At 40.5% G+C, this 22,404-nt stretch overlaps 1 protein-coding gene across 3 annotated transcripts in view; it reads right to left on the bottom strand.

Moving 5' to 3' along the window:
* The window catches only part of Ptchd1 (patched domain containing 1), a 56,677-nt gene that overhangs the window by 33,954 nt on the left and 319 nt on the right, over positions 1-22,404 (bottom strand). For 2 of the 3 annotated variants that reach the window (XM_087193632.1, XM_004866191.3), the window contains exon 2: positions 21,831-22,182. In XM_087193632.1, coding sequence (XP_087049758.1) covers positions 21,831-22,181 — 351 coding nt within the window. In that variant the 5' untranslated portion in view covers position 22,182. Of the gene's footprint in view, positions 1-21,830; positions 22,262-22,404 lie in introns of those variants that run through there. The other variant, XM_021245318.2, reaches the window with a different exon arrangement.

A 22,404-nucleotide genomic window follows, 5' to 3' on the forward strand; every position in this document is an offset into this window, starting at 1 on the left:
TCTTCCTTTCCTTTCCCAGTTAATACCTCTATCACTACCAGAACAAAACTGTTCTGACTTTACTAACACTGATTAGTTTAGCTTGTTTGTGAGTTTACTATGCATGGAATCATGCAGTACATTCTATTTTCTATTTGTCATCTTTTATGCAAGTGATGACTTCTCAGATCCATTTGTGTTGTGTTTATCAGTAGTTTATTTTTATTTATTTTTGTTGTGTAGTATTCCATTGTGAGAAAATATAGATTATTTTTCCATTTCCCTGTCGGTAAACTCTTTGGGTCATTTCCAGTTTGGGGTTTTTATAAATCAAATTGCTATGGACATAGTTTTCAGAGAATATATTCTCATTTCTCTCAGGTATATATGGTGGTGTGTTGGTAAATGTTTACCAATCAGTTCTCTAATAAAAATAGCTCTTTGTGTTTACAAATAATGACATTATGGCCAATTTAAAGTTACCAAGAAGGTTTGAGTTAGAAAGAAATACACTCAATCAGATATTTGAAACTAGTAGGAGCCAGCCCCAGCACATCATTCAGATATATCTATATTTATATTTATATCTATATCTATACTTTCAGGATTAGAGAACAGATATATATATTTATATATATATATATATATATATATATTTAGGTTAAACTTTCTAAAATGATTGTACCCTTTTATACTCCCACTAAAGTATATCAGACTTCTAATTGCCTTATATCCTCAGCAACACTTGGTATTACCAGTCTTTTTAATTTTTATCATTCTGGTGGATTGTATACTGGTATTGTATACTGGTATCATTTTAGTTTTAATTTGCATTTCTGAAGGGCCTGCAGTTTAGTACCTTTGTGCATACTCTTGTGACTATCTTATTTTCCAAAGTGCCTATTCAAGCCTTTTGCCTCTTTGGTTATTGAGTTTTTTCTGTTGTTTCCTTATTGACTTATAGAATATCTAAGTTCAAGACTAGTGAGACTGACTGGAAACACTAAAAGAAGAGCTCAAGAGGCAGAAAGAACCTGACACTGGAATCATGCAGACATGTGTTCATGTCCAACTAAGTCATTTCCTGATGCCTTTGTTTTGAGAAAATTATCCTTCTGGAGTCTTCAGTTTCCTACCATGAAAGTGGGATTCCTGTCTCACAGCATTGTTGACTTTCAGATAAGACATTATAGATAAAATGCCTGGCATAAAAGCCCACCACAAGTACTCAGTACTTTTTTATGTATGGAGAAACCTATCATTATCTTAATCAGAAGATAAAAGCTGGCACTTTCACTCAGGAGTTGCGATTCATCAGGTGCATGATGGTTTTAATTTAATGCCTAGAAATCTCATATTCTTCCTGGCTGTCTAGTAGTGCTGCCATAGAGCACTGTCTCTCTCATGATGTGAAGGTTCTCTTTTTTGTGAGAAGTAACACTTCTTTTTGTGGCAGATACACTGGCAAGGTTCACTGAACATGATATTCTTCAGTGACTCACTTGATGTGAGGGAGGAGGGGTCTCCATGGCACTTCTTAGATCCCTGTCCTCTAATTAGAGGAGAAGCTGCTGAAAATCAGCACTAATAAGAAACTGGGGCTGTTTCTAAAAGGTCTGCAGAGTGAGCTGCCAAGTCATAGTCCCCTGCTCTCCCTTCCAGGAGTTAGGATTTGTGAGTAGTGATGAGCTCAGTTTAGAGGTCACTTCCTCTAGGATGTCTGCAGTGCAAATGCAGACTGAGTCTTCCCTGGTCCCCTGCTATGTGAGCACATCTATTTCATCACTTGCTTTATTATCATGGCATCTTCTTTTACCTTTTGGAGGAAAGGAATTGAGCCTCATTCTTATTATAACCCTGTTCCCAGTACAGTGCATGCAAAGAGGAGGCACATAATACCCAAGACACACATTCTGGCTAAGCCAACATTCTCCTTGTACAGTCTCCTTGGCATGCGTTAAACAGCTTCCCCCTGCATATCCTTAAAACTATACACTGAGAAAGATTAAATAAAAGTACTAGCTAGTTCTCAAAGACTCAGGGGAAAAAAGCAAAACAAATAAAAAAGCAAACAAGAAAGAGAAATCAGAACATGTGGGAATAAATGATTTTTTTTTTTTGTACCTGGGATCGAACTTAGGACCTCGTGCTTGCGAGGAAGGCGCAGTGCCACTGAGCTACATCCCTGGCCTGGCAGGGGATTGTTAAATAGAATATATGTACTTTTATGTCTGCAAAAGTAAAAATACTGTGGAAATTTAATATATGTGCTGGTGAAGCGAGCACACTATGGCAATTTAAAAACAAAAAAGGACAGCAATACTTTTCCAGCCCAGCCGTCAAGGGAATACACATAGATATTAACATATGCACTTCTAGAAAGAATAGCACATTGGAGTTAGGAATAAAGATATTTTTGAATTCTCAGTTAATCATTTCTTCTCTCCAGGCATAAGTAGCTTTCTCTAATCAATATAACCCAGCCCACAGTTCTCAAACTAAGTTTGGGTTCATTTAAGAAATGGATGAGCTGAGGTGTTTTTCTGTTACCTTGGAAATAACATCCCTACTGGAAAGCCTAGGGCCGGGGATTTAGCTCAGTGGTTCCACCGGCTGCTCTGAAAGTGCAAGGACCCGAGTTTGATCCCTGGTACCAAAAAAAAAAAAAATGTCTACCTACTGGAAAGCCTAGATATGATGTCATAGAAGAACCTGGAACATAATGGTACCCCTTAATTCTATCTTACTTTAACCATTTAAAATAATTGTTAAAATCTGTGATGTGCTTATTACATATTATGAGGTATGTATGCATTATTATAATGGGTAGTATCTGGCCTTGTAACTTCTTTTTAAGTATCAGGAGGACAAAAATATCCTTAAAGGGGAAAACTTAAAGGGGAAAATGCTAAAGAAAAGGCTATTTTGACTTGGAAACATGTTCACAGTGTTTTGCATATAACTTTATAAAGGGAGAGCTCACTAGGGCACAAGCAACTTAATGGGGAAATCTCAGACTGTTTTTTATGACGCAGGGACTGGTAGCTTTGGCAGATCATCCTATAAAAGGTAGTCCACCAATCATCAACTGCCACTTCACACTTCCGAGTCTGAGGGCAGGGTGAATGCTCTCAGAACACCTACGGAACCTCAAAGTTTCTTGCTGAGTACTGAGGAGGTTCTGTTGTACCTGCTGCTTTGCTGCCCCAGGGGGCGGGGGCAGGAGCAGTCACAGCCCACCTGCTGCAGCATTTGGCTGGTTTCCAAAATAAAGCCGCATAAGACCACAAACCAATTCCAAAGGAAAGACTTTCATGGGGGAGGATGGGGCCAGTATATCTGGGTGGACTTTAGGAGATAAATGGGGAGATGTTTTCCAGAATATGCAGAGGGGCTAAGAGCAGTAAAATTAAGTTCATATTATTCCCAACCCATTGTAGTACAGCTTCCTGAAGGTTTCTTTGTATACATCCAAATTTGAAACTGCTAAAAAAGATGTGTTTTAATAAGCTGAGGTTATGGTAGATGGCATAAACAACTGAAACATTTTCTTTTAAACATATTTGTTTAGATAGGTCATGGGAAGATTAGCTAGCTTGCAAGATGTTACGGCTTTACACATTTTAACTCAATGTTTTTACAATTTTTTTCCCAACATGAACAAGTGGAAGAGGAAGGGCTGCCTCCCTAAATTTTCCTGGCTGTACTGTGCTGCCTCATCCTTCTGTGCTGGGTGAGCAATTTGAAAACATGTGAGGCTTAATCTGCACTTTCCACTTCCTCAGCCTGAGCCTCATATTCAGCCCCACTCAGCCATGCCCTTCTGAACCACCCGTTTAACTGCACAAACTCAGATGCCTGGGCCCACCCTCACAACACTAAATAAGAATCTCTTAGAAGGGATCAGGCATCTGTATTTTAAAAAGCTTCCCAGAGGACTATAACACAGAGATAAGTTTGAAAATCCTTGCATCCTTTGTCAAAACTTGTCAGTTTTGTCTCTCAAATCCATCCTCTCCTGCTCCATTGCTATTGCTCCTGACTTGTTTCTGGCCCTTATAATCTATCTGGATGACAGAAACAGCTTCCTAACTCATCGTTTTTGCTGTAAGTCTACCTTCCATACACTCACGAGATTTATTTTTCTATAACGCAAATTCAAACCTGTCTTCCCTCTGCTTTAAATCCTCCAATGGCTCCTCTCTCAATGAATGATGGAGCTTGTTTACGTCTTAGATGATGATGGAGAACAGCTGCTTCTCATCCTAGGCAGGATTTCTCTTAGCTTAAAATGTTTCTTTTTATTTTAAAACAAAGTAAAACTTTCTAGAATTTGAAAATATAATTCAGAGCTCCCCTGTATCCTTCACCCAATTTCTCCTAATGATAACATTTTGCAATCACGGTACATTATCAAAACTATGAAACTGACTTTGGTACAATACAGTCACCTACAGGCCTTATTTAGGTTTCACTAGTTTTTATGTGCATATTTTCCTGAATGTACAATGCTATGAAATTTTATCACATGAGCTTAATTAAGTTTTTAAAATGATCTCTGTTTCTATCCAGCAGTGGTTCTCAACTCTAACTGCACATTAGAATCTCCTAGGGAAGTTTCAAAAAGTGCCCGTGTTTGAGCTCCAATCTAGATCACGGTTTACTCCAGCATTTCTCGAAATTCAGTGTGTACAAAAACCAACTGTGGGTCTTGTTAAAATGCAGATCCTGATTCAGAAGTTTTGAATGGAACCTGAGTGTTTGCAGTCCTAACAAGGGCCTGGTGGATGCAGATGCTGCCAGTCTGTGGAGCACATCTAGAGTATCACCCATGACTTGAGGCCAATGGAATGAGAATCAATGAGTGTGAGGTCTGGTATGGTGTATTTGAATTCTCCTGGTGATTCTAACACAGAGCCACAGTTGAGAAGCACTGAGACATATGACAGAATTTGAAGGCTGTGTGATTTGTGGAGGTCATTCCACCCCAACCTCTATTTAAGCCATCCTAGGTCATTTCAGCCTCTTCTGGTGAGCTATTTAACTACCAACAACTCTTAGAGTTAAGACATCTTCCCCTCTCAATAGCCTATATTCATCTTCTGAAATCGAAACATAGCTTGTGTGGACCTCAATTTGCCTTACTTCCACTTCAATTTCTTTTCTCTACTTTTGCCTACCTTGAAACCAATGGACAAGAGACACTGTCTCCCTGCTTTACATCCAAATTCCACAAAAGAGGCTGCTTCCACATTGCTCCTAGTCTCTCCTCATTTCCTTGCCAATTGGTTGCCAAGCCCACATATATATATATATATTTACCAGGGATCGAACTCAGAACCTTGTGCTTGTGAGGTAGGCACGGGTGCCACTGAGCTAAATCCCCAGCCCCCCACAGATATTTTTATTGTTATGTTTGGGATACATGATAATTAACATTTATCTTGGGGAATTGGTATATATACATATGCCATCTTAATCATTTTACTTCCCTTTCAGATATTAAAATGTTCTTTTTTCTTTAGCACTTGACAAGACTTACTTCCAGCTGCTGACCTTGTTTTCTATCTTGCAGAGAAAAGCAAGCCATTAAGTGGAAGTGGAAATTCCCCTCAACTTGCTGCTACCATATCCATAAAAATACCTACATCTGCTCTCACCCTTTCCTCCTGTGAAATCAAAGCCAAGATCTTCCTTCTAAGGTGAATTCCTTTCATTAGATTCCAGCTTTTCTTCTCTCTTAGTATAGTTTATTCCCTCTTCTCCCATGTCCTTAAATTCGAATTCCTTCCCATGAGCTTTAAAACATGCTTGCATCTCTATCACATTTAAGAAAAGGCCTCATTAACCCCATATACCTTCCAATTGTGGCCACATCTCCATTCTTTAAGGAGTCCTTTACATTTACTTGCTGACTTCATTTCCTCACCTCCCACTCACTTTTTAAAAAAAATTCTTTTATTGGTACATTTTAGGTATACAATATGTTTATATTTATCATTGGGTGCTTGTACCTGTACATGATGTATCTTGGTTCTTATTTTTTCCCCCATTACCTATGTGCCCTTCACCCCTCCACCCTTCCCTATTTACATAGATTTCATTTCCATTTCTTTTCTTTTCAAACCACTCCAGTCTAGACTATCCCAGCACTCAACTAAAACTCAGTTCAACAATAACTTCTAAGGAGATAAACCCAAAAGCTAGTTTTCAATTTTTCTCATCTTAAAGTTTCAGCAGATACACACAGTTAAGTCAATAACACAAAGTCCAAGGTTTACTTAAAAGATCTGGGATGGTTAAGAATCTTGAGATTCCTATGGGAGTCCAGTAGGGTCCATTAAGACCTGGGCATGGTTTCTTCACTGTTACATACCCTACTATGCACCTGGCAAACCAGGGGTTCAGTAAACATCAGTGGTTGGACTGAAACCTTCCCTCTCTCCTATGATAAATTCTACTACTCAGCTCTTCCCTATCTCTCCATCTAGCTTTCTCCGTGTCCTTCTGACTCTTCTTCCTTTGCCTATTTGTAAATTTGGTTTGACTCAAGACATTATCTCTGGCACTTCTGATCTTGTTACATTGGAAAAAATTTTCATAGGCAATAAATTACACTTCCTTGTTTTGACTTCTCACCTTTATGCTGACCAATCTCCAGTTCACAACACCTCACCTCTCTTCCAAACTCCAGATTTGAATTTCCATCTGCTTCCTGAAGATTTACAAATACAAGCGATGGCAGTATCTCATCTGGTACATATCCAACAGCTGAATCTTTTCCGACAAATTTGTTATTCCACCTGTTCCCTGTTATAGTTAACAGCATCACCCTTTTTCTACTCAACCAGGTGGAAAAATGTCTTAAGCCCAAATCATGCTTTTCTCTTAGTTTACTTCCAGATCCAGTGATCCGTGATCTTGATTTATTTCCCTATTTTGGGGCTTGTATTTTTAGTGTACATTCTGAACTTCATTAGTTCCCAGTGATGTTAATAGGGGTTACCAAAAGAGTAAAAAGTATCCATATCAAATAAACTTGAGAAATACTAAATTGGACAGAGTTAAATAGGTTTCTTTATAGAGGAATAGTGTAGAGCAGTGATGGTGAACCTTTTAGAGCTTTCAGTGATACAAACAGCACACTGCAGCATGTGTGCCATAGGTTTGCCACCACTAGAGTCTTCAGTATGATGTGCATTCAATGTGGGGATCCAATATGTATTCTTATGTATTATTGCCAAAGTTACTTGGCCACAAAGCCTGATTTTACTGCAGCACTGAAAGAAACTTTCCTAGAACACATTTTGTAAAATGGTAGTCTAGGCTTATGCCTTCTTTCTTCTTCTACAGTTACCTTATTTCAAGCCTCTTGTTTATAGACTTGCAACAACTCCCTGGGAGGAGGAGGGAGTCACCTTATCCCATGTCTTGCTTCCCCACTTTAACTTTTTCACTTCTATAAGTGCTATCTTTATAAAAGTTTGATCATTCTATGTCCCACAGTAGTAGACATCTTGCCTCTTACTCTGTCCAGTAATCCATATTTTTATTTTCTGTCTGCTTATTCTATTACTGAGAGAGGAGTCTTACAGACTCTTGATTATATTGCAGTGGTACCTTGGCTCATGAACTTATTTTGTTTTACAATTTTTGGGATGATGGCTACATTTGTGTTTGTGTGGGCAAGATGACCGTGGTTGTGTTTGTCACCTGATGTAGAATTTATGAACAGAAGCAAAATTTTGTTGAATGCTTTTGAGAACCAAATTGTTTGTGAACAGATGTACTCATGAACTGAGGTATTACTGTACTCAATTTATGTATTTTTCCTTTCAGTTACATCAGTTCTTGCCTCATGTATTCTGATGCTCTTTTTTTAGGTGCATGTATGTTTAGGATTGTTGTATCTTTCTGGAAATTTGATCCCTTTATCATTATGTAATGGCCCTCTTTATTCCTGGTAATTTTCCCAGTTTTGTAGTTTGGTCTGAAATTAATATAGTTTCTTGAGCTTTCTTTCGTTTCGTATTAATATGGTATATTTTTCTTCATCCCTTCACTTTTAACCTATGTAGGTATTTATAAAGTGGGTTTTTTGTAGACAACTCTTGTTTTTCATAATTCATGTTGACACCCACTGTCTTTTACTTGCTGTATTTCTACCATTCACATTTTAGCTGATAATTGATATAGTTGGGTTAATATTTACTCTGAATATCATTGTTCTGTTTTGTTGTTTCTTTTTCCACATCTTTTCCTGCTTTCTCTAGTTTTAATTGAACATTTTATCTCCTTTCTTAGTATATCAATTATAGTTTTAAAAAAATCTTTAGTGGTTGCGTAGCACTTGCAATTCACACTTATACTTAACCTAGGTTCAGTTTCAAATAATACTGTACACCTTCACATGATGTGGTTATAATAGAATATTACTAATTTGTCCTCTGTGTTCCTTGTGATATGGCTGCCATTCATTTCACTTATCCATCTTATAATCATTCAGTACACTGATACTATTATCGCTGTAAATGAACAGTTACCTTCTAGATCTGTAAGAATAAGAAAAAGAAAAGGATTTTAGTTAAGCTTCATTCACTCCTTCTCTAACACTCTTCTTTTATGGAGACCTGAGTTTCTCACCTATGTCATTTTTCTCTGCCTAAAAAACTTGTTAACATTTCTTGCGGGACAACATGTGCTGGCAATGAATTCTGCTTTTGTCTTAGAAAGTCTCCATATCTGCTTTACTTTAAAGGATGATTCTGCTGGATACAGAGTTTTGCAGTTGGTAGGATTTTCTCTTTCAATTTTTTAAATATTTCACTCTTTTCCTCATATCTTTTGATAAAGTTAATGCCATTATCCTTGTTCCTCCATATGCAAGATTCTCCCATCCTCTGCCCCAGCTTATTTCAAGACTTCCTTCTTGTTTTCTGTAGTTTGAATATGATATGCCTACTTGTGTTTTTTATGGGTACTTATCCTTATTGGTGTTCTCTGAGCTACTCTGATTAGTGGTCTGGTGTATATCATGAATTCTGCAAGGTTTTGGCTATCATTATTTCAAATATGTTTACTGCTTTAATGTCTTCTTGCTTTTGGTACTCCAATTGTGTATGTTATACCTATGAATATTGTCCTGAAATACTTGGATATTCTGTCTGGGTTTTGCTTTTCAACTCTTTGTTTGTATTTTGGCTTGTGGTGTTTCTCTTGCCCGATATTCAGGCTCATTGGTTCTTTCCAGGGGTATGTTATATCTACTGATGAGTCTATCAAAGCTATTCTTCCTTTCCCTTTTTTATCTCAAGCATTTACTTTTGATTAATCCTGAGTTTCCACCTGCTTACATTACCCATTTGCTCTTAATGTCTACATTTTCCACTGAAGCCCTGAACATATTAATCAGTTATTTTATATTCACTTTCTGATAATTCTAACACGCATGTCATATCTGAGTCTGTTTTTGATGCTTCCTTTGTCTCTTTAAACTATGTAGCTTTTTCCCTTTCAGCATGCCTTGCAATTTTTTCTCCCCAAAGCCAGACATCTAGCAGTTAATAGGATTTATGTTAATGTAGGAATCAAAATGCATTTAATGTTTGCTGTATCTACAGGTAACAGAAGCTTCAAATTCCTTGATTGACCTTGTTTTTGTCTATCTTACTAACTCTGGGTTTCCTTACATAGTACTCCTCAGAGAATCTGTATGTTGTTTCAGCTGTAGCTCACTACTGTTATATCAGGCCCTTGTTGATGTGGTGGTAAAGTGTGAGAAGGGGAAGTGCTTTATAATCTTCCAAAGAAACCTCAGTCTTTTAATGAGCCTGTACCTTGGGGCTGTAACCTTCACAAGTACTTCAGTGGTATAGATTCCCCTGCTTCACTGTCTTCTACTACCTTCCCTGGCTGGAGTGCTCACAAATCTCCTTCCTCGAATCCCTGACTCATGGTGACCCACCCCTCTTAGGTAGGGCAGGAGGGCTGAACATGGCTTAAGTTTCAGAATTGTACTCTGGCAAGTCCATTGCCCCTGGAAGGTAGTCTTTTGTTATGAAGACTACAGGTGGATTTCATAATAACACTGCTGATCCTATTTTACAGTTGAGGCAATTGAGACTACCAGAGAGGTCAGGTGACATGATCAAGAATAACTTAATACTGTACTTCCTAGCCTTTGTACACAGAGCTCTGGGGTTCTGAAACAGTGCTTATTTCACTAGGTCAAAACCAGTATAAACTGAATTTCTTCCTCTCTGATAGCAGTGACATTAAACACTAAGACTAAATATCAGCTGCTAGGGTCCTCCTGTGGACAGCCTGCTTGTGGCAACTGACAAAGACTCTCCTTGACCAAATTCTAGTCAGGCTCCTGAAGTCTTCTCCCAACTAGGGTGTGACTTTTAGACTTCTTTGTCTTTGCATTATTCAGTTTTAGTAAGAATCCTGCTAAGTCCATTTAGCCAGAATCCCTCACCCTCCATATCTGATGATTCTAAGCATCTGGTCAAATTCCTCATTTCCCATCATCCTCTCACTTTAGCCTGCCTTTAGCAAGAATCCTGTAGGGGTGTTTTAGTCAGAACCCCCTACTTACCCCTGATGTTTCTTCTTAGTAATTTTCCATCCACTGATACCCACCCTGGTCCTTGGTTATAAATTCCTTTTTTTGTAATATGAGTTGAGCCCCATCTCTTTCTCCTACTGTAAAAACCCTATAACTAATCCTTATACCTGTTCCCATGGTTCCCCTTGAATAAAGTCTGCCTTACTATTCTTTAACAAGTGCTGCAATTTTTGTCTTTAACATAACCACAGAACTGGGTCCCTGTCTCAGAAAGGCAGCATGTGGCTCCTATTTGTGCCCGCCGTGCCTTCTGGTTTGCTTTAAAGGACATTTTTGCAAAGGTAAATGGCAGGTGACTTTGTGTGGAAGTCTTTGGAAGAAAGGAAGCTTTGGCAATCACGTGATGGTGGCAACATCCACAGTGCGTAAGTGGAGTGGGGTCAATTCTCTCCCTCCTTCTCAGGGTATCCCTTCCTCTACTCAGTCCTTTTCTTCTGAATGCAAGCACTTGGAGACATAGAACAGAACACCCCCCCCCCGCCTCAACATGCCTGCTTTACCCTGCAAACTTTAAATATTCAGATTTATGTGGTAGGTATTCTTTGGACAATAGCTACTACAGCATCATTCAGAGTTAACTGCTGAACAAATAACATTTGTGCCCCACTTGAATCTGTTGGCAGCTTCTACAGGGAGAAACTGCATTTTTGGAATTAGTCCTGGCAGCTAATTACTAGGATACTCTGTAGCAGTGCTCTCAAAGTGTGGTCCGTGGACCAGGCAGAGCAATACTACCATGGGACATTAGAAGTACAAATTCTCAGGCTCTACCCCAGACCTATTGATTCAGAAACTCTGGAGATGGAGCCCAGTCTTGGATAAGCCTTCTAGGGGCTATCCACTCAAAGTGAAGAATCACTGCTTTAAGTTATGTAGGTAATTCAATAGCAATATCTAGTCAGGATACACAAAGGTTCAGCAACATTCCTCAGGTCCACTCATCCACTGCTGTACTACAGTGTGGCCCAAAGATTGGCAGCATCCACATCCTTGGGAGCTTGTTAGGAGTGCACATTCTCAGGCCTGCTGCCCCAGACCTACTGAATCAGAATCTGCATGTTCATAGAAATTCTCAGGGAATTTGGAAGTACAGTCAAACTTGAAAAGCACTGCTAACTCTCACACTGAGGCTAGTTTTGTTGGAAGAGATAGGTATAGAGAGCAAGGTAGGCAGAGGAATCTTCTTTGGAGGATTTGATTTTGAGCCTAATTAGTGATTTCTTTTAAAGCCCTAGAAAAAGAAATTTTGAAAAGGAGTAGATGGGGAAACACACTGACTTAAATGATCAAAATCCCTAGTCAGCAAAATTTTACATTTCAGTTTCAAAGGGCTTGACAGTTATCACTTTGCTCGATTCTTTCGATCTCTGGCAATTCTGACAATACTCTTTGAAGTGCTTCCAGATCTACTTATTCGGGCAAGATTTCCCACAGAAACATTGTATTCAAGGAAATTAAGTGAGAGGAGAATTATCAACACTCTCCCCTAAACTGCTGGAGAATCTCTTTATTTTGGCATACTGTGCTGTAGAGAGTGGTGAAGAGAATCTTGAAACCCAAGGCCCAAGGCCTCCTAGAGCTTTTAATTCCAAAGAAACTTCCCTGGGAAAGAACTGAAGGCCTCCTTTGTATGCAAAGCCCCATCAAGCCTGAAGACTGGATGTGAGCCCAAATAAAGCACCTTGATGAGATGGAATGCAAAGCACTCAGCCCAATCCAGCTCGACCTGCCTAAGACTTTCTGCAGGAGGAGGAGCTGCATGCTCAGCAGGAGGATGAATCCAATCACCTGTAATGATTCAGATGGAGTCAGTAAAGATCAACATATTGCCAATCTGAGTACTCAGAATGTAGACTGAGAATCCATTACTGCCCACTGGATCAAAGAAAAAAAAATGCCTACATGTATACTTACTCAATAGGCATATATCAGGAAGTAATAGTCACTTTTAAAGCAAATAGTAATAAGGAACCTACAGAACCTTACAGAGGCTATGATTACACAGTGCATTCACATACCTTATGCCATTGTATCTTTACCACTATTGGGTGAAAGAGATGCCATTACACCCATTGTAAATGAGAAACCTGCTTCTCATGGAGGTTAGGTGACTTGCCCAAAATCACACACTTAGGAGAACTGAGGCTTGAGTTTGGCTTTCTTGATTCTAAATCCAGTATTCTGTTCACAAGAGTTAAATTGGAGCCTTGCTACTGAAAGTGTGGTTTGCTGACTAGCAGCATCAGTATCATGTCAGAGTGTATTACAAACGCAAATGGGCAGGTCCCATCCCAGATCCAATAAATTAGAACCTATAGTTTAACAAAGAGGCACAGGTGATGTGAGTGCATGTGAAAAAGTTTAAGTACAGTAAAATAAACTTAACATGGTGTGACCAGTTGCTTAGATGATGCACCACATGAACAAAAGCCAGCAATTCAAACCTCACAGAATTAAGGTACTAAATATCACAAAGGTATCTTGAGCACTTATATTGATAGTTCTATAGCAGAGATGCATTTCTTTTCTTGAGACTATTAGAAAGAATTGACAAAGTCATGCTATTAGTGATGGGGGAACTTCACGGGGGAAAAGACAGAAGAACATTCCCTTTCAAAGCTGAAAAATGAATAGCTCTAAGTGCTTTTGTTAAATGCACAGAAATATGCTGATTTTTGTATCAGTATCACTTTTTAAGTTCATGTCTTACAATACTTTGTTACTCTAGTCTCACTCTTTTCCCCCCAACTTTTTCCTTTTTTATCAGAGTACATTTGCAATACAGCATGGTTACATTCATTTTGGAGAGTTAGTACATGTATATACCATATAGCTTGATAATTTTTTTTAATCTCTTTACTCCTTCTCCCCCTGACCCCCTTCCCCACCTCCAACAAGTCCACCTTTGTGTTTCCTACTATCTCTCCTTTATTTTACTCTTCTATTTATGTTTTAGATTGCTCATATAAGAGAAACCATATGATATTTAAATTTTCTATGTCTGATTTATTCCACTTATCATAGACTCAAGGCTTACTCTTAAGAATAGGAAAGTAACATCACAATAGCTGTCTTTTGAACATTGATGCTATGGCTAAAAAAAAAAATCACCTGGCCTTGATTTTGAAAGTGTGTTTCGTGCTTACTTTTGAGTATGCACATGGTTTGAGGTATGCAATAGTTTGAGACTGTACTTCAAGCAAATAAATGCATGTATAGTGTGGAGGGCTAAATTTCAGGATACTGGCTGGGATCTGTAGTTTTCCACCTTCTCACTTGGGAATGGACTGCACAAGGGAAACTGAGGTTGAGTTTATGCCGTTCCAAATTACACTTGGACTAGAGGACGTGGTTAGGTGTTTGCTTTTCTAAGAATTTCTCCTCATATGAAGTAAATGCCAGCAGATCTGGCAGCAGAATGGATGCTTATCAACAAGTTTGAAACCAAGATTTGTCAAGGATGAAAAATGAAGACAGATCTAAAGAAATCATGTGGTTTTGCTACCAGGCAAAAATATATTTGACCCAAATAAATCAATAGGAGAGAGAGCACACTTCCCGTCCTCTAAACCATCACCCAGAAACAATTTATTAAGCACCTGCTGCACACTCCACATTGTGCTCGTCTCTGGGGGAGATCTGGCAGCATCAGTCATTGCTCCTGCCTGTGCAGAGTTCATGATCTTGCTCACAAGAAACAATCACATGACAGTACAGCCAATTATATAATGGTCTAAGGGAGAGAAGCCATAAATCTGAGAAAGCCTCATAAGTTGGAGGCATATGAGTTGTATCTTAAGGGAGGAAGGGGGCATCTCTAAGGAGGAGAATAAAAATAGTAGATGTGTGAAAATGGAGGCTATGAGATGGAAGCATGCAGAGATCTGTATTTACAGACGAAAAGAGTGGCTAGATATGTGCCATTCAAATGTGGAGGCTAGGCATCATCTAAAATGAATGTTCTGGTGGTGTGTGCCTAGGCCCTATTTATAATCGTCTTTACTAACACCCCATTGTTCCTGTTAAACTCAATAACTAAACATCTATGCTGGATCATGACTATAAAGCTTCATGGAGACGGGGTCATGGACATCTAATAGAATGAAAGGACTGATATCCTCTAGGAAGTGGGCCCTAAATCTGTAAATTTGTAACTATGGCTGGGTGTGTGACCCCAGGACAGATGGGGTCTGTCAACCTAATATCCTTTCAGCTTACACTGACCTCTACATGCCAAGGTCACTTACCACAAGCACTTGCAGCATTCTGCCTGAGGCTTCACAAATCCAGTTGTAGAGACAAATTCAGCATATGGAAATGCCAGTGATTTATGGACCCTATATACAGCCTCATTGTGTGGAGTTGGGGAATAAGTATCCAATTCACTCACAGCTGGGATTTCTTGGATGCATATTTTACAGTGTCTCCCCGAGTTCCCCAGGAAGAATGAGCTCTGGTTGTCCACAGTGGGCACTTGCCTGATAATGCTCCCCTGATTGGGTAATTGCTATTCCCTATTTTAGTTCCCCACTCCCCTGTAAGCATTTTCTGATATCACCTCCCAGGATAACTGCTTTACACTCAAATCCTCATCTTGACTGTACTTGGAGCCCTTGAGTTAAACCTAAGGGCCTAACAATGGGTATCTTTTAAAATACCAGAAACAATATTCTCAAGGGGATTTCTTAGAGAGCAAGAAGATAAAAATAGCTTCTCTATTCCCTCATTGTCTCCTTTTGTTCAAAATATGAATTCTGAAGTTAAAGGCATGACATATTATGACATATTATTCAGGGCTTCCCATATGAAATAACAACTGGTGTTGATTTCCTTTTTTTTCTTGTCTTTTAAAGGTTAGAGATTACTCACCTCCCCTGCTGGTCATTAAATCAGTCTGGCAGGATTCCTCCGTAGTTCTGTGGCCTTCCGGGTATGTGGCGGAGACACAGGCAGCTCTGCAGACAGGCCTGCTTGCTGTGATGTGCTACCAAGCAGGTGACTTCAAAGGTCTGCTTTAAGCCTATCTCAAGTATCACTTGGGGCTCACACTGAGCCCCAAAGTCAAGTACCAGATGGCACATCCCACAAAGGCAAAGTTGATCAGCTTACCCACATCTCACATTTTTCCCTAGCTCCTGTGCCAAGAGATACTGGAACCTCCCAGGTTAAAAAAAAAAACAACAACAAAAAACAAGAACAAATAATTTCTGATAGCTTGCTGCTTCTCTTCTTTGTTGCCAGTTAAATGCCAGTTAAATGCTCAACCGTTCTGTGAAGTTTGCATATCTGGGGAATCCTGAGAGGTTTAATTTTGTGTGTATTTAAAAAATAATCATCCTTCCCTAACTCTGATATGGCATCTACCAACACACTATGAGTCATTAAAACATAGGCTTTCCTCTGATGGCTTTATATTGAAATTTCAGTATAAATTAGCAGAATAACCAAAGTTTGTCTCAAATGCTTACCTGCATGGAGAAAGTAAAAGATTGTTTCTCAAATCTAAATGAAACAAGGGGGGCGGGTATTTGAGATACAAGTCACACAAATAAAACGTATTTACAAATCAAACAACACTAGAAAGAGATTGTAGCTAGATTTTTTGGTACACTTTCTATGAAATGAAAGGAGAATAAAAGCAACCTCACCCTCTTCTTAATTTTCCCCTTCTGTAAAAATAAATGATGAGCACTGCTCTTTCAGGCCTGGGCTCAGTCTTTTCTAAGAGTATCTCCTTCTCGCATAACTCACAGAAGGGACTGGACTGCCCAAGGCATCAGAGCACTTAGCACCAGACAAAGCACTCAGAGACACTCAGATCAGACTCCAGCATCAGCATCTGTGGAGATGACCTTTAAGGTGCTTTCCAAACTCACAGTCCTTTGATTCCATATTTCTTGGATACAAGCTCTTCTTTTGTCATTTTATGCTCAGAAAAGTAGAGCAGCTAGAATAGGCAACAAAGTGCTGCCTCCTTAGTCCTAAACAGGTCATGACTCACAGTGGAGTTTTATACACTGTCAGAAGCAGCCTGGGCTAAGTGGGCAATTACCACATATTGAGGCTTCAGGTATGCCAATAATGGGCATCTACTAACTGACAACTCTCAAAGGCCAGTGTCAATTCAGCAGTTTTGCCATTCAAGCAATAAACTGCATTTGGTTTCTTGAGTTCCCCTCTAGCAGGCAGGATTTTGACCATAAGGGACAGGGTTATTGTAGAAAGCAAAGATAACTGCATCCTGGGGATGATTACACCGGGAAATCTGGTGTCTGCCCAGTTGTCCAAGCCAGCATCATCTCACAGTTGCAATATTTATCTCCAAAGTTCTGTAAGATTTTTGCATGTGAACTTCTCTTTGACATTTTTTCATTTTACATAATCAGTGTATCTGTAAAAACTAATAAAAAGAAACACATAAGAAGGAGAATTTCTCTATCTTGGTACTATTGACATTGCGGGTCAGATAATTCTTCGTCCTGGGGATTATGTTATGCATTACAGGATGTTTGGCAGCATCTCTGGCCTCTACCCACTAGATCTCAGTAGCATAGTCTACCCCTACCACTGTGACAACCCCCAAAAATGTCTCCAGGCATTGCCAAATGTCCCCCAGGGGGTCATAATTACCCTCAGTTGAGAACAGCTTTATGAGTTATTTTAACAGTGTCGACATCCTGACATGGCTCAGGTAAAAGAATTTTGGAAGACAGTATAAGAACATTGCATGTAAAGAACCAGATGGTAAATATTTTAGGCTTTTTGAGCCACACAAGTCCCTGATGTATGGTCTTGTTTTTATTTGGCTTATAATCTTTTAAAAATATAAAAATACATTCAAGCTCAAAAATTGGCTGGAATTTGCTATCCTTACATTGTAAAGGAAGAAATGACGGTAATTCCAGTAATGATCAGAAGTGTTGATACAGTATTTGGGAAAACTTGGAATTTGATACAGCTGCCAGGTCTTTGTGACTTCGAGCTAAGCAGTTAAGCTGCCCTTTTTGGAAAGCCTGAAATTAAATATCTCCAAGTTAAATTCTATTAATTTTGTTTGCAATTTAATTCTATCTAATGTATTTAAACATAAAAGGTTTAAATAAAACAGAAACTTCATATTTGAACATGATGAGATTCTCTAATATGTGAAAGAACATCTGCTTAGTGAGGATGTGTCCTTCCCTTGGTTCGGAATTAAATGTCCTGAGTTCCGAAGAAGAGGGTATTGTTCAAAGGAAATGTTCCTATCCAAGTGTAAAAACAAAATATGTTTTGATATGACTACAGAGGTTATCAAAGAAGGGAAACTGGTGTCTTGGAAAAAGAGAAGCCTAAAAATTGCCTGTACTGTTGTAAAATAAAAATTTCATTTAAAATACATTTCAAAGTAGTTTCTATAGAATTTTCTCTACCCATCAGTAAATGTTTTAGTAAACTAGGAGAGGTCCATTCAACAAGTATCTATTGAATAGTTACGATCTGCAAGGGATTGTTTGATGCCCTAGACTTGAACCCACCTGGAGCCTGCCAATGAACAGCAGTCTAACAGGAAACAACTATATTCAATCATCCAGTGATTTTTCCAGTACATATTTTATCTTTGTATATTGCTGATTACAAATATCTAATGCTTTACTTTGGGGATTTGTAGTTTCTGTACGTAGATTTTCATCCACACCAGACAGAACAAGCCAAGAAAATGTCCTTATTATTCAATTACAAATGTTGGAACAACATCATGGGATGGGATATTTGACTTTGGTCAAGTGTACTTTACTTGGATAACAAAATATATACTTTAAATCATTCAAGTAGCTTATCATATGAAAGGCAGTAAATTATAGTGAAAAGAGCATGGGGTTTGAAGTCCAAAACCCCGTGTCCAGTCCTGGGTCTGTCCTTGTGCTTTTTTCATGGACAAATCAGTTAACTTCTAAGGAGTACGTTTCTCATCTGCAAAATGGGATACTTTTCCTGGCATATCATACTTAAACATACTGTATATTTATTACCTATAGAGTGTTTTAAAGGTGATAACATTATCATAAGAACTCAGCTACACTGATTCTTCATTCTATGTGGATGACTCTGGGATAAATCAAGTATTATGTTCATCACAGCTGAAATCAATGATCAATGGGATCTTCCTATACTTTATTTTTACATGATCATGAAAAGAAATCCACATAAAGCTTGTGAGGCCCTACTTTCAAATCTGCTCTGAGATGAACATCATGGATTTTCTGTTAAAAGTTATAATGAGCGATTTAATTTTCTAGCTTAATGACGACTTTTGAAGATCAACAATTCAAAAATTAATGGCTGAGCCCTTAGCAGTGACCATCAGATTCCATCCACTTTTGCCCCAAATTATATCTTTGGCCCGAAGCCTTCAGAGGAAAGCACTGTAGAGAGATTCATTCCCTACAGGATCAAATTCTATAAAACAGAGTATGGTAATCATGTCACTAGTACAAATTTGAGATCACCTTTGAACCAGGAGAGTGAGATTTTCAAAAATAGATTTTTTTCTGTGATACTCTCAATTACATTTTTAAAAAGTCAGTGTGGCTTTTCAAATTTTTGTCATTATCCTCGCTCAGTCTAGTTTTAGTCAGCACGTATCTGTACTAATATCCCAAGAAGGATTGCCTTCATTGGATAGGTACAGCCCCAAAACATGAAAAGAAAACATTATGTTTGAAATACCCTACACAAATCTACAGGTTTCTTCCTCCAGTTTGGTAGTCCTGAGAAAGCCTCAAATCCTGCGTAAGAGCTGCCCACTTCATTTTACTCTGAATGAGATGCCACAAAACAAGCAGGGGCTGTTTGGTATTGTGTAGGTGTTAACTGTTGATGTTAACCTTGATGCCAATAACTATGTATCAGAATAACACCAGTTACTACAGTAACAGTGGCTCTTTCACTCAAAACACCTTTCCTAAAGGACAAGTCATCATGTCTCTAAATGGAAAAAGAAAAAAAAAGTGCTCACTCCCACACCTTACATTACCATGACTACTGAAGGTCCATTTTCCTATCCCCCTGCTCCATACCTACCAAAATAGAGTTAGATGTAGGGAGGAAAAGGACGTATAATTTAAAATCAAAGGCAATTCTCTACGGTTCATAAGTTTGGGTTTTTAATAAGCTGTATGAACTCATTTGACCAGAGAGCCACCTGAGAGAAATGAGTTCTGACCACTATTTGGCTTAGTTTTGATTTCACTCAAACACCTACACCATGAAAAGCCATCCCATTTCTTAAAACAGTCCACTAACTCCACCAGTGTCATTTAAAGTTGCCTTTGGGGGGGGGCGGCCTCCCTCTCTCCAGTCCCAATATTTGCTGAACTGATCAAAATCAAATAAGGAGAAAGAATCCAGTTGAAAGAGATCTGATGTGCCTGTTGATGTCTCATTAACCTTGAGAGTGAATGTAACTGCTGACTGCTCTGCTCGTTACAGTGGTGTGATGGTTTGTTAGGGGGAAAAAGGCCAGTGGAAACATCTCAGGGAAAAAAATTTCAAAGAGAAACATCATTTAATAGATCATTTATCAAAAAATGGGGCATTTCCAACTGTCAGGGTTGGCTAAATTCTAGTTTCCTTAAGCCTGTGTTGAATCTACTACTTGTTTTCTTGGGAAAGCATTTGGAACAGTATTTATCTGTGTGTCAACATATGTTCACAAGTATTAAAAAAACACACTCTGATGTTGGAAGTATAATCAAGAGAAAAGCGAACATCTCAGGATTAATGTTGATAAGGTTCTACAATAAGTATGTGTGGTGATTTGTGTGCCATTAAAAACATCATGAGCCACTCATTGTGGAAGGTTTTAATTCCATTGAGTCTCCAGCCAGATTCCCCTCTTTACTAATTGCTGACTGATAACATGTCAACAAAAGGGGGGGGGATAATAGAGGAAAATTAGCTTGTCTCTAGGGATAAACTGTGACCTGGAGAGAAAAAGAGAAGAAGGTTCCCCAGCTTCACTAGCAGTGTCTTCTTGGGCACAAGTAGACTCGAAATCTAATTCACTTCCAGTCCCAGATCTGGACCAGAGACCCAAATAAAACCAGCACTTTCTATCCCTGGGCACGAAAGCCCTAGCTGGGATTGGTTCCTGCCTGCTCTCTCCAGAGGAGAACCTGAAGTAAACAAACCCACAATCCCCACCGGGGATTCACAGGAAACATTCTCACCTAGTTTCCCTTTTCTCTCCCACGCTCTCCACTTCTCCATCTCTAGTCCTCACTCTTCTGTTTTCCTTTGGAACTTCTTGAAAGTTATCACCATTAACTTCCCTTTTTACATCAAATTCTCACCTCAGGCTGATGGCACAACTGATTTCAGCTAGTGCCACCCTCTAACCAGCTGCTGTATGTCCTGTGCTCTTCTCAGGGCTACCCAGGTCAGCTTCTGCCCTCAACCTCCCGGCTCGGCTCTGACCCTCACTCTAAGCTTAAATGCATCAAGTCAAAGTGGACGATCCACTGGTTCCTTCTTTTCTTAAAGAAGTTTGTGCATCTCAGAGGAGAAGCTATTGTGAAGCACGAAATAACTGCGAATCACAAACATTTCCTACTTAGATATGGCTACCTTGCTGGGGAGGAGAGGGCAGCAGGGCAGTCACTGTCCTCATCAGGGACTACACTTTTTTCTGGGTGAGTGGGAGGCATTTTCCCCACTGTACCGTCTCCCACTCCTCTGCCCCCTCCCCACGCCCCAGTAGCCTTTCCCCAAAATACTTCGGGGACCCGAGGAAAGGAGAAAAAAAAATTGGGGACAGAGGAGCGGTCCCCCCCCCCCCCGTTATGTTTTGTTCTCAAGTAGCAGCGGGACTTTCTTGAATGTCTTCTCTCATTCTGCTGCTGCTTGGCCCAGTTACCCCAAAGTCTCCCCGCCCCCAAGCCCACTGCGACCAAAACAAGCGCACTGGACCACAGCACCGTGGCCGCCGCCGCCCCATCTGTTGCAGCAGCTGCGGGGTGGTGGCAAAGGGTGTGCGGGTAGGGCTGGGCTCGACCCGGGCGCTCCCTGACGGGGAGGCCAGGAGGCTCCGGGCGGCGCCCGGGGGCGCGCAGTGCAGGGGAGCCCCTGCCGCAGCCGCCTAGGGTAGGAAAGGCGGCGCTCTCAGCTGGGACCCCGCGCAGAGCCAGCCCCGCGCGGCAGCCGCGCCAGCGGAGCCTGCCCGCACCCGCCCCTCTCTCACCTTTAAGATCAAGTCGGTGTGGTGCAGGTCCAGCATGTTGGCTTTCTGAGAGGACGTGACGATGACCCGGCCGTAGCGCCCAGGGGTCTGCAGGTCCGAGTAAAGCCGGTGTTTGGAGCGGTTGACCGGGAAGAGGCTGTTGACGAGGTTGCGCTCGATCTTGGCCAGGCTGTGCTGGGGCGCCAGCAGGTGCTCCACGCTCTCTTCGACCTGGTAGCGGCTGAAGCTGGCGCCGAGCAGGATGGAGATGAGCACCGGCGCCGAGGCGAAGAAGACCGGGTGACTGGCAATGAAGTGGCCGAGCCGGGAGAAACACGTCCTCAAGCCCCTGTGCAGAACCTGCCGCAGCATCCTAGAGCAGAGCGGGCGCGGGAGGAGGGCGAGGCGCACGCTCGGCGCGGGCTCGGGCGACGGCGGCGACGGCGGCGGCGGCGGTGGTGGTGGCGCCCGCAGCGGCGACGGCGGCGACGGCTGAGGCAAGACCCTGAGCTCTCCCGGAGCCGCGGCACCACCATCGGAGAGTCCCGCGCCGCGCCTCGGGAGGGTCCCCTCGGGGTGGAGACACGCCCTCCTG

Source organism: Heterocephalus glaber, unplaced genomic scaffold (genome assembly GCF_053883595.1).
Source record: "Heterocephalus glaber isolate CG9 unplaced genomic scaffold, H.glaber_assembly_v1.0 deba00001594, whole genome shotgun sequence".
In the NCBI taxonomy this organism is placed as follows: domain Eukaryota; kingdom Metazoa; phylum Chordata; class Mammalia; order Rodentia; family Bathyergidae; genus Heterocephalus; species Heterocephalus glaber.